Source organism: Phyllostomus discolor, chromosome X (genome assembly GCF_004126475.2).
Source record: "Phyllostomus discolor isolate MPI-MPIP mPhyDis1 chromosome X, mPhyDis1.pri.v3, whole genome shotgun sequence".
NCBI lineage: Eukaryota > Metazoa > Chordata > Mammalia > Chiroptera > Phyllostomidae > Phyllostomus > Phyllostomus discolor.
Genome location: NC_050198.1, coordinates 21,997,673 through 22,013,758, shown reverse-complemented (window position 1 = coordinate 22,013,758; position 16,086 = coordinate 21,997,673). Strand labels below are relative to the sequence as shown.

Sequence of the window (16,086 nt, the reverse complement as noted above, 5' to 3'; positions counted from 1 at the left end):
CCAAGTGGAAATGAAAAAAGGAGGTCTTATGGCTTTTTTGGCTGTGAAATTCTGTCCACAATGTGAAATGATACTTCCTTGTCCTTTATACCAATGATGTGAGGGTCACCAGGACATTAGCACAGAACTCAGTATTCAGTTTCCCTTACCAATCCATAAATTGTGTAGTGTCTATACTAAAAACACATAAAATGGAGCATGTCATTCACAAAAACACAGGGAATCTCAACTCCACTGGAGCAGGAAAAAAATCTTCACTATATGAACCCACCCTTTAATAGAGAGATCAACAGCAACACCGAAACAACTTCATTAATTTTAATAGTTCAGCACAGTTTTTAATAGTTCTTCCTAAGAATTATCTCCCAGGGACCCCCAGGACATTCACATACCACACCTACAAGTATTCAAATTTCATAATGCAAACATTGCAAAGCAGGAGAACTAAAAAAAAGCCTTGAGAGCCTTGTGATTAAAATCAAACGCTTAGCAAATTCTCTCAGTTCTTGTTACTAACTGCTAAATATAAATGCTAAAAAATGCTTAAAAAGCTATGCGGCAGCTTGGAAGAAGCATGAAGAAGGAAGTTTTCAAATGACAATCACTTTTACACTCATTTTTTGCATATTATAACCGGGTGACACAGGACAGATTTATTTGTTTTGGTAACCATGGTTGATATCAAAGGGAGAAAACCCCTTGTTGGTGCCAAATAGCAAAACATTTTGAGAACAACAAATCGAGTTTGGTTTTATTTATGACAAAATAGGTTAGTAGGGCCAAGATTCCCAGACTCCTTATAACCATGCTTCCTCCTTTGCTCACACTTTGGTGTCAAGAACTGAAACTAGGAATACAGGAGCCAGTCATTGTAATAGCACAACAAAAATTTGTTAAAATGAATGAGCTGATACTTGGCATGCAGTGTGAACATGCTGGACCTAAGCTTCTCTAAGTGGAAACCTTTCTGGGACATTTTGGGGAGGTGACATCCAGCAGCAAGCCTGACTTGTCAGTGCCCTGGCCATCGTCGAGAACCCAAAGAAAAACTGGGTTCTTAACAAGTTCATCTCAGCCCTCTGAATATGGGCCACTCAGCATCAAAATTTGCAACCAAAATTTCAGATTCAATATCATATGTAACCAAAATAAAATAAATATGTGTGTGCCTCCTTCAGTTACATTCACTACATACAAGACTTCAAATCTGGGATAGAAACTGAGTGATGTGAGACTACTTTTCCCTACACTAACCTTTTGCCTTTTTAGCTTTCTCTCATTCTCCTTCTATTCTCTTTCCTCCTTCCTGCTCCTTTCTTCCAACCTAGTCTTCTGCCCTTCCCCCTCTTTCTTCCTCATTACTGAAGTTGATAATACTAAATATCTGTGGCCCCAGAGGGTTGGGCCAATAAAGTTGTGAGTTCCCAGAAATAAGAGGAGCTGTGAGAAAAAGAAGACTGTTTTTTGGTCATATTGACAGTGATTTAGAGACTCTCTTTTGAACACATAGATATCGCGAACATTCTATTGAGTGGGATTTCAATACCTACACAGTAATCTGGGAATTTTAGTTTCTATGATATAATTTAATAATGATAATGATGATAATAAAACAATAAACTATTAGTCACACAATAAGATCCAATTTTTATGCACAAGTATTTAAGTAAAACAAGGAGGGATATTATTTAAAGCAGATGGGCCCTAGCAGATACATATTTGTCACAATTCTTAGTTTTAAATTCACAAGTGCTAGCTGGAAGAGACTGTTTCAGGTAGTAAATCAGTTTACATCTCTTTCATAGCACAGAGAGCAAGACTGAGGAGCCAGCCAGAGTTATGATAGGAGGTCAGTTTTCTGCTTGCATCTCCCTTTTCTTCAGGGCATCCTATGTGTTACTGTCCTTAGCCTCTTCTCTATGCTCAGGAGCATCAGTGCCTTTGGTTTATAAGTGTAACAGAAGTTATTTCCTTAGATGATTCTGTTAAAATGCTTTAAATTAATTCTACCCTGGCCTTGCATGGTTCTAAATGTCTTTTTCATTCATTCAACAAATTTTCATTGAGTAATCCATTCTTTGCCAAGCATGATTGTAAAATTAGATAACACATTAATTCCAGTTAGTCTAATACTCTTTTGTAAGAAGAATCTCTGACACAATTAATATGATGTATTGGTAAACTGCAGTATGCTTAAAATGTCAATCCTGTCACTATTAAGTGTTGAATCACTCTCAGCAATATATATCTCTTCACTATTTGGAAAATTCCTTCCATATGACATAATGAGAACAATGATGATACAAAATGGAAAATGAATGTGTACTTTCTGCTTTGATTCTTCTTTGGGGAGTATACAAAACCCATTTCCAGGCCACATGGTATTGTGGGGACACTACCAAACATGGAGTTGGATGGCCTAGATGTATCTCAGCTTCATAGCCTTTGGGGGGTTACTTCATCATTTTGAGTCCCCATTTTTTTACCTAAAACTGAGTCTGGGATTTCTTGCCCTACCTTTTCTCTGGCATGACTGATCGAAAAAAATGAATAATGTTTGTAAAAGTGCTCTGAAAATCATAAACCTGATTCAAATGCAGATTATCACTATCAAACAATCCTTGGGCAAACCTTCCATTAGAGTTTCTTTTCTCCATTTTAAAAGTGGGGAGGACTTACATTACCAACTAGCATTATTTGGGCATTTGGCAGCATAAGCCACATTTATTTCCTCATGAAAGTGACCAATTAGAAGTTTTCCTTATTGAAGATGAAATGCACTCCCCGTGGGCCAGACTCAGAGTTGGAGATGCTTTGTTTACTGAGAGTTTCAGCCAAGGCTTCAGGTCCACAGAGAAAAACTCCTATTCGGGTGCTTTTGGGGAAAAAAGAAAGAAAAAAAAGACAGTTTCAGGGCTTTGCAATGCCATAGAGTACATAGCATGCAGTGGGGATTTCCAAATGATTTTAGGTCCCAGGGCAGAGAACCCTTTGCTTCTTTGTCTTTCCCACAAATGGCTGAGTTTAGGTGGCCCTGTGGGAGAGTTACTCAGCCCTGTTTGTGAGGGCAGAAGGATACTTCAAATGGCAGTTTACTTCCATGGACAATGATGTTCAAGCAAGGTTTATGGAAACTTCTACCACAGAAAATATGGTGGTGAATTTGTGACTCTGTGGGCTACTTCTTTTCAGGGCTATATCCTCCCAACACTCCTGGCATCCTGAAATCAGGAACAAATCCACTTTAGATGTACTAACTCTGCCCACAGCTTGGTGTGGCTTCATCCTTCTACAGTTTAGAGTCTGAAGCCCTGCTTCTCAAGGCATGGGTCCAGGACAGTTAACATTGCAGATTCTTGGGCCTCACCCCATACTACCGAAATCAGTGTCTTTTGAAGAGATCTATGAGGTGATTTATATGCTCATTAAAGTGTGAGAAGCAATGGCCTAAAGGATATATTTGGGGGGCTTTCTTGAGATTATCATGAATTCTAGCAAGATAAAGAATCCCCTCAAAGTTTCTGATGCCTAAAGCTTAAGTGAGGGCAGAAAGGACCTTGGGATGTTTGTCAACCTGAAAATGGGGACGGTGTCTCCTTTTTTTAAAAAAAAAAAGAGATTTTATTTATTTATTTTTAGAGAGGGAAGGGTGGGAGAAAGAGAGAGAGAGAGAAACATCAATATGCGGTTGCTGGGGGCCATGGCCTGCAACCCAGGCATGTGCCCTGACTGGGAATCGAACCTGCGATGCTTTGGTTCGCAGCCCACACTCAATCCACTGAGCTACTCCAGCCAGGGCTGATGTCTCCTTAAGAACAAGTATAAATTGCATTGAATTAAAAGAAGTAGATACTCTAGTGAAATTTAAAAGATGAAAGAAAAGAACTGAGTTATGGTCCTCCTTGGGAGGAGCAGGATTCAGAAAGCCTGAGGTGGAAGCCTTAGAATCTTTGTTTCTAAAAGTCTTTAGGTAATTTTGATGCGATTAAAAGATTCCTCTTTAAATCAGAAAAAAAAGGTAGACTGTTCCATTGGGTGTAAATATAGGAATCTAGGTATTGTCATTTTCAGAATACACAAATCTAGCCATGTTCAGGAGCTCCTGCTTTTAAGCAGACCACAAACCTCAAGAACACTTTGAAGAGGGGGATGACTTACTTTGGATGTTGGCTCGCAATTGTCTTGAACTCATTATCCCAGTTGGGCCGTCCATACAAAGTCTTTTGTTTCAAGCCTGTGATGACATCTTTCTCCTCATCATGGTGCACAGCAAAATGATTGGCCTACAGGAAAGGAAATAAATTCAGAAAAAAGAGACATGCTGTAAAAATACTTAGATATATTTACATATCTTACTACCTGCTCTCTCTCTCTCTCTCTCTCTCTCTCTCTCTCTCTCTATATATATATATATATATATATGTGTGTGTGTGTGTGTGTGTGTGTGTGTATTTGGGGCAAAGCATGCTGAAGGGTAGAAGATAAAAAGATTAATTAATTAGGTCTCTTTATGAATTTATAATGTAGAAAGGCAGACCTTGAAGTAGCAACATGAATAATCGTATTTGTAGAATAGGATATGATGAGTGCTATGGAAGAGACCCAAACATCTCAATGATAGCAAAGAAAGGAGTTGGGGTGGGAAGATATGGGAATGTTTCAGGGTGGCACCATTTGATCCAGGCTTTGAAGTGTCGATAGGATTTAATTCCCTGTCTCACTTGCTTTTCTCTCAGCTCTTGTATCTCAACTTCTCTAAGACTTTCTCTCCTCACACTAATATACCTCCACTACCACTTCTTTAGGAGAATCACTAAGAATTAAAACAACCATAGACTAAAATGCACTAATATTGTGGTAACATGAGACATCAAATCAAGCTTAAAGCTCGTCTGTGTATGTATGTGTGTGTAAGTAGTCACCTATTGATTTTTGCAACCATTCTAGGGAGCCTCAGTTTGAGCAACAGATACTTTTCATAAAAGTGGTTAATTAAATTTATTTAAAAATTAATTAAGATTTTAAGTCCATTGGACAGGAGATAAATGAGGATAAGAAGGGTGGTTACTCTGGTTTAACAATTCTGTAGAGACTAGTTTTGCAAAGCAAAATACTTATTTTGGAATACAAATATATTTTCTACTAACTATATCTGACTTTTTAAGTAATAAAACTGCAAAGCAATTTATATGTTATAGATTTTTTTCTGGGTTTCATTTTTATCAAATATTTTCTGTTGCTGTTTTGTTTTTAAATTGCAGAAGTGGCAACTTGAAATCACTTTTCTGGAGTAGCAATTTTCATGGTCATGTGTCCCTGGCACATTTGCTACAAGCCTCTTCTAAGACTTGGAGAATCTATACTAACCAATATGCCAAAAACTAAATGAGAAAAAGTCAGTTTCTGAAGGTATGAGATCCATGGGAAAGATGCCTAGGACTGAGGAGCCACTGAGACACCAGCCAGGAATAGGCAGAGACTCTTGCTGTAGCTCTTCTCTCAGAGTGCCAGCTTATGCTGCTTCTGTGCAAGTCATTAATGTTTGCTTATTTATAACTTGAAATTAAGTTGTCTCAGAGTTTCTGAGTCACACGGAGCTAGATAATTTGTTGTTGTGGGGGGTTGTTTTTTTAATTATAGGATGTTTACATTGCTAAATATCTCTGGAGAGAGGGGATATACATACACATACACACATATATACACATACATATGTACTATATATCACCCTTTTTAGACATATTTTTGATTTATTTCCAAATGATAATAGCGATCTACTGGGAGTTGCTAAGAGTCCAGCTCTGGAGCACTCTACTCTGCCTGCTAATTACTCATTGGATGCCTTTGGGACAAATGACCTTACTTGCTCTGGGCCTTGTTTCCATCATCTATAAAATGTGGATAATAATATTGATTACTTAATAGAGTTGTTGTGAGGATTGAAATAGACAAACTATATAAATACTGAAAACAATACCCAACAAATAGTATATGCTTAATAACTCTGAGCAAATTAATACTATTTAATACTACTTTCAAAATGTATTGTGTATATTATAAAACATGCATAAACATAAAACTAAAGGGACATACAGTATATGTATATATATATATATTTGACACCACCAGTGGGGACATTACTCTAATAAGGTCAAAGCATGGCTTTTATTCATTGTTGGCTCCTTAGTTTTCATCTGTCCCACAGTTATGAACTTTAAATCTAATCTCAACCATCTGAACATGGTGAGGATATTGAGTGAGAGTGAATGGGCTGAATCACTGGAATCTATCAACTGTTTTTAGTAAAAACACTGCACAAAACTCTCCAATAGCTAAGGGAAAGTTTGTAAGCCCTGGGCTCTGTGGGGAGGACCTGAAACTTTCGTTCTTGTCCTTACCTGTGACTCATCCCAGCCAGTGAGGTATATGTTATAGCTGAGGAAACCAGCATTGTTCCTCTCTTGCATCTGGGTCTCCAGCAGCTGCAGCAAGTCGGCAAACCACTCAAAGGCATGTGTGTCCCGGCACAGCCAGTAGAAGTAGATCTGAAAAAGGATGGAGCATAAAGAAGATTATATTTAACTAGGACCTTTAGCATTGACACAGGTATTTCTTTCCTCTCTCCAACTGTTTTCTTGCTGCTCAGGAGGTCTGAAAACAGGTTTTCAGAAAGCTCTAGACATTTGACAAACTAGTGAACATGAACTTGCTCTGGCCTTCACATTAGCAAGGTAGTAAGTAAGTAAGCTCATACATTATGCCAATAATGTATGCCAATTGAGTTTTAAGAATATCTTTAATACATTATAAGTTTGTTTGTTAGAAAAGTTAATATACCTTGGCCTTGACCTATACATATTGAAAAGAATTTGGGGATGTTTATTATGGCCTGAAAAATACATTGTTTAGCAAAAAATAGCCTACCAGTTTCTCTCTTGGTCTGCTCTTGCCCTCCCAGAATTCCTGGCTTCCTTTGTACCTCCTCTGAGAAAAACCACTGGAATCTAGACTAGCAGTGTTGGCCACAGGACTCCCTCCCTCCCTGCCTGTGACTGCCATACATACTGAGTTCCTAGGGAAAAAAGTAGTTCTACCCATACCTCCCCCACATAGAAAAGAGGAAAAAGGGACAATGAAATGTCATAGTAAGCTTAGTGTTCCTATTACAGGTAATCTCTACAGGTATTAGAATATCTCAGGTCTTGTTAAAGATGTCCTTTATCACACAATGAAACCAAATTTACATGGGACAAAAACAATCTCTGGGAATTTATTCTGAAGAGATATCTATAAGAAAGTAATCGTTATGCAAAAAGACATGTCTCCTGTTCTCCTGCAGCAAAAGCATTGGGGGGGGGTGCAAATGAAATTGATCTTGATCTTTAACCTAGGATGATAGAAAAAAATATTCTATATTCTCTTAATGGAGCATGAAGCTACCATTAAAATGATTACTATAAAGCCTGCAACAACACTGAAAACACTGTTTTTAGAAAATCAGGACATGAAATTGCACATTCTCAATATTTACAACTTTCTAAGAATAATTACACATGTGGGAAAATATGGAAAGAGAATATGCAAATAAGGATAGGTATTGGGTTCTCTCTAACTTTCTTCCAAATTTCTTGTAATGTACTATTCTATATAGTAATATGCAAATACAGTATATTACATTTACTGATGGTCCTGATTATACAGAAGCAAATTTAACTTGTCAAATCAGTTTTTTAAAAGAATCATGCCTCTCTAGAACCACCTTGAACTGGCCTACACTTCCCTTGGTCTCTACCACCCTCAGCCACAAATGCTGTCTCAGACTTCACTTGGCAGTGTGCTGGATGCTTCAAACCCTCTGAAGAATGAAGGAACATACCTTTTTGAGCTTCAGACTGGTGGCATTATTGCAGTATTTGTACCAAACTGACTTGAGAATGGATGCAAAAGGTGTGACCCCAATTCCTGCTCCTACTAACATTACCACCTCGTAGCTGAACACATCTTCGCTGGCTGTGCCAAAGGGCCCATCAACTGCTATCCTGAAGAGAAGCATGACAAGAGGTGGTTACAGACATACCTTACTCTTCACAGTGGGATAGTGCATACATTATTTCTGGGGGTATACAATATGTCACTCAAACCAGGAGAAGTTATCTATGGGGCACTTTGTTCTGTGAAACAGTTTTCAGGTAACCAACTCAGTGTCAATGTTGGGGTTGGAGGTATGAATAGGAATTTTTAGCTTATTGAAAACATTTGGTAACTCTCAGGGATATTTTGTTTGTCTCCCTATCCTTCCTCACCCACAATGCCCTCACATACACACATGCACATCTGTATTTCTTTTTTTTATTTTAATCATTGCACATCTGTATTTCTTGTCAGGACATCCCACACTTGAAATTTTTGCTCATATTGCACATTAAAATAAAGTGAGAAATTTCTGTATTATAACATCCTATAGATTTAATATGTCCAATTTTCATCTAGCTATTCATTGAGTTATTCAACAAACTTTTATTCAGCATCCACTAAGTTCCTGACACCATGTTAGACATGTGGGAAGAAGGAGGTTAAGTGAATACTATACAGTATTAATGTTCAAACAATGTATGCCAATTAAGTTTTAAGAATATCTTTAATACACTATACGTTTGTTTGTTAGAAAAGTTAATATACCTTAGCTTTGATCTATACATATTGAAAGGAATTTGGGAGCATTTATTATTAATACTTGATTCAAATATTTTACATTTCACATAGGATTTATAAGTATATGCAAAAGCACACCACACACATAAAATGGGGAACATAGAGACAGCTACCTATACTTGTATAACCTGTGTGTTTTGTCAGACTCAGGAGATAGATAGTGAGAGATGAAAGAAGAGGAGCTTTTTGGCATCATTTTTCCTGAACTCATTCACCTTTGTAATATGCACTTTGTACTCACTTAGGTAGTTTCCAGGCATCTTGAAACTCCTGCTTATCACAGCCACAAGCATTGAACAGTCCCTCTGTCCAGTCCCCAACAATGCGGATATGGATGCTAAAGAAATCTTCCTCAGGGGCAGAGGTCAGTGTGAAAGGGTGCCATTCCAGCTTGGACACCTTGGGGCACTTGACAAAAATGTATTGTCCCACTTCCATCTTGAATCCCTTCTTCTTCATCTGTAGCTCGATGGTTTTGAAAGGATGAGTGACCACCTATGGAACAAAATACGTCTCTGGAAACTACACTTTCCCCAAATACTTGCTTTTTCAGTGTCCATGTGGATACAGGGCTGAACTAAGATGCCACACCCAGATTTCTTCTTTACAGCCAACACAGCATTTCCTACAGCAGATGTGACTCTCATTGGACATTGCCCTCAGCTGCAGCCCATGGCCAATGATGAGCTGATGCAGGGATACAAAGGCCTGGCCTCTCTCCTTAATTTGAAACAACTCTGAGAGTCCATACTAACTCCAGCATTCCCTGTAGAATTAGCTGGGGCTACGATTGTAGCCACACTGAGGGTCAGCTTTTTCCTCTCCCCAATCTTGCCTTTCTTTTCTTTGACAGGCTCATCTCTGGAGAACATGACCCAATAAAACTGCATGCAGTTTTCTATCTCAGAGTTGTTACAAGGGAATTCACCCTAAAATACCAGATTATTATCATATTTTTTCTCTAAGAAGTCAAGGCAGGGGCTAGAAACAGAAAGAAGAGATGGTTTCCTACTCAGCCTTCCTATCTGCCCAGGGACTGATCAAGAGCATTAGCATCTGGATAGAAGAAGACCCCACAGGCAAGTTATAGCAACATCTCCCAAACCAAGGATAACTATTTTTGTTGGCCTTTGTCCTAAGTCACACCTCAAACCTTTCTAACTCCATACATTGTTTCTACATTTCTCCCCATTTGGGTAATACCAATTATCTCTCCAAAGCCAACCCCTACAAACCCATTGCCATCCATCCATGTATATGGATGTTCATAACATCTTTGTTTATAATTGCAAAAAAAAGGAAACAGTACAAATGTCCATCAATTGCTGAGTTGGTAAATAATTTTAAAAAATTAAACACAGTAAGAAGCTTTTGTTTCTTATTGTAACATATTGTTTCTTTGATGAGTCCTGAAAAGCCTAGAAGAACTTCATACGTACAACTCAAAACAAACCAAGGGATATAAAAGAAAAGAAAAATCAACAGGAAAAAAATAGCAGCTTCCTAATGTTGACTGATTTTGCTAAGCTTTTCTTTTCCTCAATGAGGAGGAATAGAATAGGAAATCCTTTTAATAAAAATTGCCAAACATTTCCAAAATTTGTGACTTAAATATATCTTATGTGACAAAGTTATAACCAACTTCACTCATCACTAAAATAAGAAGTTGTAAAGCTTTATTTTAAAAACAAAATTATCCCTGGCTGGTGTAGCTCAGTGGATTGAGCATGGGCTTCAAACCAAAGTGTCGCAGGTTCAATTCCCAGTCAGAGTACATGCCTGGGTTGCAGGCCATGGCCCCCAGCAACTGCACATTGATGTTTCTCTCTCTATCTATCTCTATCTCTATCTCTATCTCTATCTCTATCTCTATCTCTATCTCTATCTCTATCTCATTGATGTTTCTCTCTCTATCTCCCTCCCTTCCCTCTCTAAAAATAAAATAAATAAAAAATCTAAAAAAACTACTAAAAATCAATTTAAAAAATTAAAATTTAATCAAAATTATTTTGAAAATTATGCTTACCATGTTGCAATATTGTATGGCAAAACCAATTTTTACCATATAGCAATTTTGCTACCACAGGCAAAATTGGGATTGAATTTAATAAAATACACTAGGGGACAGCATTATCACTGAAATGCTTTTAGATAATAACTTGTTTCTTTTGTGCGTTTATATGAAAAGAAAATGAATATTTGTTTTCTTTGAAGGAAAACAAGTTTGCCTTAGAAATATATTTAAGGGAAATACTTGTGCGGTTAGTCAGTTCTAGTCTAGTAAGAAAAATTTTGAGGTAGCTCTTTTTGCTGATCTATGGGATTTTCATTATAATACAATGTAAGTAGCATAAAAGGAGAACTTTTGTGGCTTCTTACATTTCCAATGCCAGCTGGACTATTTTTACTTTGACCTTCCAGAAATGCTAAGGAAGAAAAGTTGGGGTGAAGGACAGGAAGAATGCATGTGTTTTGCAAAAATAACCCATAGTAAGCTTTTGATCAATACTTTTTGAACTGAACTGAATTGAATTAAATGTTATTTGATACAAATAGTCTTGTCTGAAACTATCATAAGAACTTTCTATTTCTATTTATTTAGTTGGATATTATTTATGTATTCATTTAATGATGAGAAGCACCATAGAATTGTTGGAGAGAAAGCCACTATTTACTTGGAACTAGGACACTAAATTCTAGATGTAGTTTAGTTAGTAACTTCCTTGTGACTTTGGCACTTTAATTTGATAGTCTATGATTACATACAAAGCACAGAAAAGGAGATTAAGGGGACTTGGGAAAGTATGTCAACCTCAACCAGACCTGTTCTTGGCTCCCTGGTTTGGCATCTGAATATTTTAAGTTTCAATGAATGATCTTTTAAACTCACCTCTTGTTCCCCACTCTTAATTAATCATATTATTACTTTATGTCCCTCCCTCTACACACATGCCCCACATTCATTTACACAAAGCATTTGGGCTCATTTTTCAACAGAAAATGTTAATTTCTAGTTTACCTAGTTAAAAGGCCCAACCATTTGATTATCAAGCAAAGTACATTGGAATAAATATGTCATCTCTCTGCTCTGAGTTTAATCAAAAGAAACCGAGTAAAAGAGAGCTCTGATGATATAGAGAACTTGGGTAGAGTTTTCCATTCTATAGTAAGATTCAACTAGTAATTCCTAAACCAGCCAATACCTTGGTGATGACCACCTTCTGTTGAGATCTCCAAAACCGTACCAATCTCTCACAGAGATACAGGAACATGGGACCAACTATCCATTTCCAAGTCTGTAACCAGAGCAAAAGAGGATTTAAAAAAAGGATGTTTTAAGGGGTGATAGTTCATAAAAGATTCACAGGGACAAGACATTTTAGAAGTCAAGTTAATCTTTGTGGCATTTTTAAATATTTTGTTAGATTATAAAATGTCTTCTACAACAGAATTTATAAACATTATCTAAAATTAAAATAGTAAAATTTTGAGCCAGTAAAAATGAACAATCTCTATGACTGCATTGGGGAACTATATCTACAGCATGAAACTTTCCCAAGAGGAACTGCCTACAAGAATTAGATTTCCTCCTAGTGTTGCAATAGCAGTTGCAATAACCCTATAGCAGAGCAAGTTTGGTTTCAGAATTAACATTTCTCTAAAAGATACCATTTCAGCAACACCATATTTTTAATGCAATATTGCAATTGCTTTCAATTATTATGTAGCAAAATTTATTCTTTTGCAAGACGAGAAATTTTATGTAAGAATTTAGCTACTTCTCCAATATCCTTGTAACTTCCTAAGAGCTATGCAATGCACTTGCTGAATAGGAAAAATCCTAAAGAATTTCAGATTTCTCTAGATTCCCCTCTTGTCAGAATTTGTGGTGTTTCAGAACACTGGAATTACCTTGTAGCATTGTTAGTTATATAAAAATATTTAGGTCAAACAGATCCATTCCAGGATTTAGTCAGTTAGGTTCCTAGTTTAATACTAGAAGTAGTAAAGAATTTTAGAAGGCAATATCATCTAAAAGATGACATTCCAGAATGAATTCCAAGAAGAAAATACAATAATGAAGTGCTTATCATAGTATCACATGTGGTCTTTCTATTAAATAATTTTTTTAAGAAATGTTTTATTGGAAGTTGAGAACACTAGTTTAATACCTGAAGTAGCAAAGAATTTTAGAAGGCAACATCACCTACATGTTCTCTTTTGTAGCCAAAGTTGGAGAATGTCTGCCTTAAAAATCAGTAATGTTCTGCTACTGACCTTTTATTCATGGCACAGGTTTTTAAAATAGTCTGCCATCGCCTATTTCCTGGGTGCCACCATAGGGCCCCATTGAATGGAGCCAGGCCTTAGACATTACCTCTAATATCCCCAAAACCCAGAAGCTCCTTTGAGGTAGATGCCTATTAAGACAGCAGTACTCTGACTCCAGCTGTCTTCGAGGAAATGTGACTTCCCCTAACCTATAACAGAGACCCTGAAATATAGTTCTCTCTTTATCTTTTCTGCTGATGTCTGCATGTAGTGGGGACAGTTTACTGAGGTGTCTGGTTGCTTTCATTAATTAGCAAGGGTGCTTAAATATATTAAGTCCTCAGAGAACATTCTGTGTCTAAAGGAAGAATATGCCTATATTAGTAAAGTAAGAAAAAAGAAAGGAGAAAATGGGATGGGAAGTTTATCTTTATATTATACTGTGCTTGAGGAAAAAATGAATAATTCTGCTCAGAAGTTCTGTACAAATGTTGATTTTTTTTGCCTAGTTTTATACCAATAGGGTATAAACAAAATATACTAGTGTAATAATGAACAAAGTATACTGCTTGCTATGGGGAAAATGAACATCACAAGGCACACATTTTGCTCTATGGAGCAGAGATATTGAGAATACACAAAATGCAGTTATTCAGAGCTCCCAACAAAAGAAGGTAAATATTTCAACATGTTTTCCCTTATCACCTTGTCACACTCCTGCTCTACAATGCAGTGCCTTTGCATGTTAGTATGAAACTGGCTGTCCAACATCTTTTATGCTTCATTGACGGGACTTCCAAATACCTAAAAGCAATCTTGTATGTCACTTCATCAATTTCCTTCCCAGCTCTGAAATCTATACAAAAAGTCTTACTTCCTGGTATCTGAAGAGGCTTCTAGCTCCTTATAGGTGATTATCTGAGCTACCCAACTCAGCTCATGATGGAATGCCTCTGAAAATCATTAACTGGTATTGCTGTGACTTTCACATCCAAAAGAGAAAAGATGGAATTTCTTAAACCCAAAGAGCACTTTCAAAAATGATGCTTTTCTGAGTTTTATATCAGGATGTTCATAAAAGACCCATGAAAAGTTTACTTTTCAATAAATAATTCTCTACTAAGTTTATCAGAAAAAAATAGATACTTATAACATTGTAGTTCTATAACACTTACATGTATTTCTTAGACACAGTTTAAAGATTTTGTGAGTGAAACTGTAATAGCAACAATGAATTGTTCATACCATAGGTGGGTTCCCAGAGAACTTAGGGACTGGGCACTCCTTTATTTTTCCCCAATCTGAGATTTTATCACGGCATATTGTTACATTGTGCTCCTGCAAACTCTCTGAGGTCTGCCCACGTACAATTCGCCTAGGGAAGAAATATAAATATAGATCATTTAGTAGTAGAAAATTAAACAATTTTTGACATTCTGGGTATATTTTAAGTATTATAATATGGGTCTTATACTTTTTACTAAAAAGGCATATCTTATTGCTCCCTCCAAATAGATTAAAGAAAGGGAAAGAAAGTATATGATCCTCAACAGTATAAAAAAAACATGTGCAGTGGCACAAATAATATTTAAATGTAATTTTATAGAGGAAAAGTTGTGGATAAATACATGTTTTCTTAAAGGGAGTATTTGTGCTCCTGTTTCTACAATTATTTTCTTTTATAAACAAACAAAAACAGAAAAACTGCAAATCTAACAAGGCAACTGCTTGCCCATACAGTGACATTGTGCAAATTAGAACAAGATATCCCCTCTGTGAGGACACTCCTACAAGCAAAGGCTTTGGCCAGCAGAAAATGGGTTAATTTTATTCCCCTTATAAAGTTGACATCCCCTGAAAGCATACAGTAGCCATGAGGCCTAGTACAAGTACTTTATTGTTTTGAAATTATCTAAATTAATCCAAAATATTGAGATCAATTTAAGAAGACTTAACTTTGTGGAGATTAAGACATTCTCACAGACATGAACTCTAATGGTTTCTCCCTTGAAGTGCTCAAAGCCCATTATCTTCCATAAATACTAATTGAATAACTACTAAAACTTAAGACAATGTAGGTTTAGTGGGATAGATGAAGGGAGACACAAAGTTGAGTAAGACATGTCCATGACTTCAAGGAACATAGATAGCAAGGTCTTCAGAACATATAATAACAAAAGGTACTGGAGGTCCTTTGTAGATGTTTATTTGGGGGAACTAAAATTTATTGTGCCACTTGATCTGAGAATATTTTAGTTCAAGGTTATTAACCATCCATTTCTATTCCTAGGTCTTGGGGAAGAGATTACCCTGTATTGAGCATCAGTCATGTGCCAGGCGTGAGAAAAGGCACTGTCTACAAATAATCTCATTTAACCCTGATAATAAGCCTGAAAAGTAAGTATTTAGTATTCCCATTTCACATATGAGGAAAACAAGGCTTAGAGACACTAGGTAAGTAAAAGCAGAATGATCTGGTGAAAACAGTTCTGGATCCATGCCAGACAGTCTTGGTTTCAAATCCCAGGTTCACCCCTTACTGGTTTGGTGAACTTGAACTTCTTTTGAACCTCGGTTTCTCCAGCTGTGAAATAGGTATACCAGTAATCAATTAGCATGATGCATAACAAATGCCAGACACAAAGTAAGCATCCAACAAATGATAACTATTTAAGTTCTTAATACCCAAGTTCACATGAGGATGATATACTAAAAAAAAAAAAAAATCTGATTTTCTCCTCTTGTCAATGCCAGGACCAGGAATCAGAAAGCCTGGATTTTAATCCCAGTTCAACTACTACATAGCTATGAGACTGTGAGCAATTAGACAACCAGTTTAAGTAGCAAATTCTCCTCAAATGCAGAATTCAGTAAATATATCTCCTCTGCTGGTTCCAAGAGAAATGCATATCTATGAAACTATACAAATGTACAGTGGTGAAATTACTAAACAAGAGAAGGGGGACATTCATATTTTTTCTCTAGGGTTTTCTGAAACAACTGGATTATGATCAAGCCCCATTTAAAGGTACTCAATTGCATTTTGAAGAGCTGAAGTTTAAGGTAGCTATTCCCTTTGCATAATTAAAAAAAATCAATGAA

The 16,086-nt window shown here is 36.7% G+C and overlaps 1 protein-coding gene across 1 annotated transcript in view; it reads right to left on the bottom strand.

The window, feature by feature from the left end:
- Positions 1-306: 306 nt before the first annotated feature.
- Positions 307-16,086, bottom strand: part of LOC114505382 (cytochrome b-245 heavy chain) — a 30,688-nt gene continuing 14,908 nt past the window's right edge. Inside the window, exons 7-13 of the mRNA XM_028523279.2 lie at positions 14,230-14,359; positions 11,916-12,008; positions 8,954-9,207; positions 7,877-8,039; positions 6,399-6,545; positions 4,159-4,283; positions 307-2,875 (exon numbers count right to left, since the gene is read on the bottom strand). Of these exons, the coding sequence (XP_028379080.1) occupies positions 2,749-2,875; positions 4,159-4,283; positions 6,399-6,545; positions 7,877-8,039; positions 8,954-9,207; positions 11,916-12,008; positions 14,230-14,359 (1,039 nt within the window). The 3' untranslated portion in view covers positions 307-2,748. The remainder of the gene's footprint in view (positions 2,876-4,158; positions 4,284-6,398; positions 6,546-7,876; positions 8,040-8,953; positions 9,208-11,915; positions 12,009-14,229; positions 14,360-16,086) is intronic.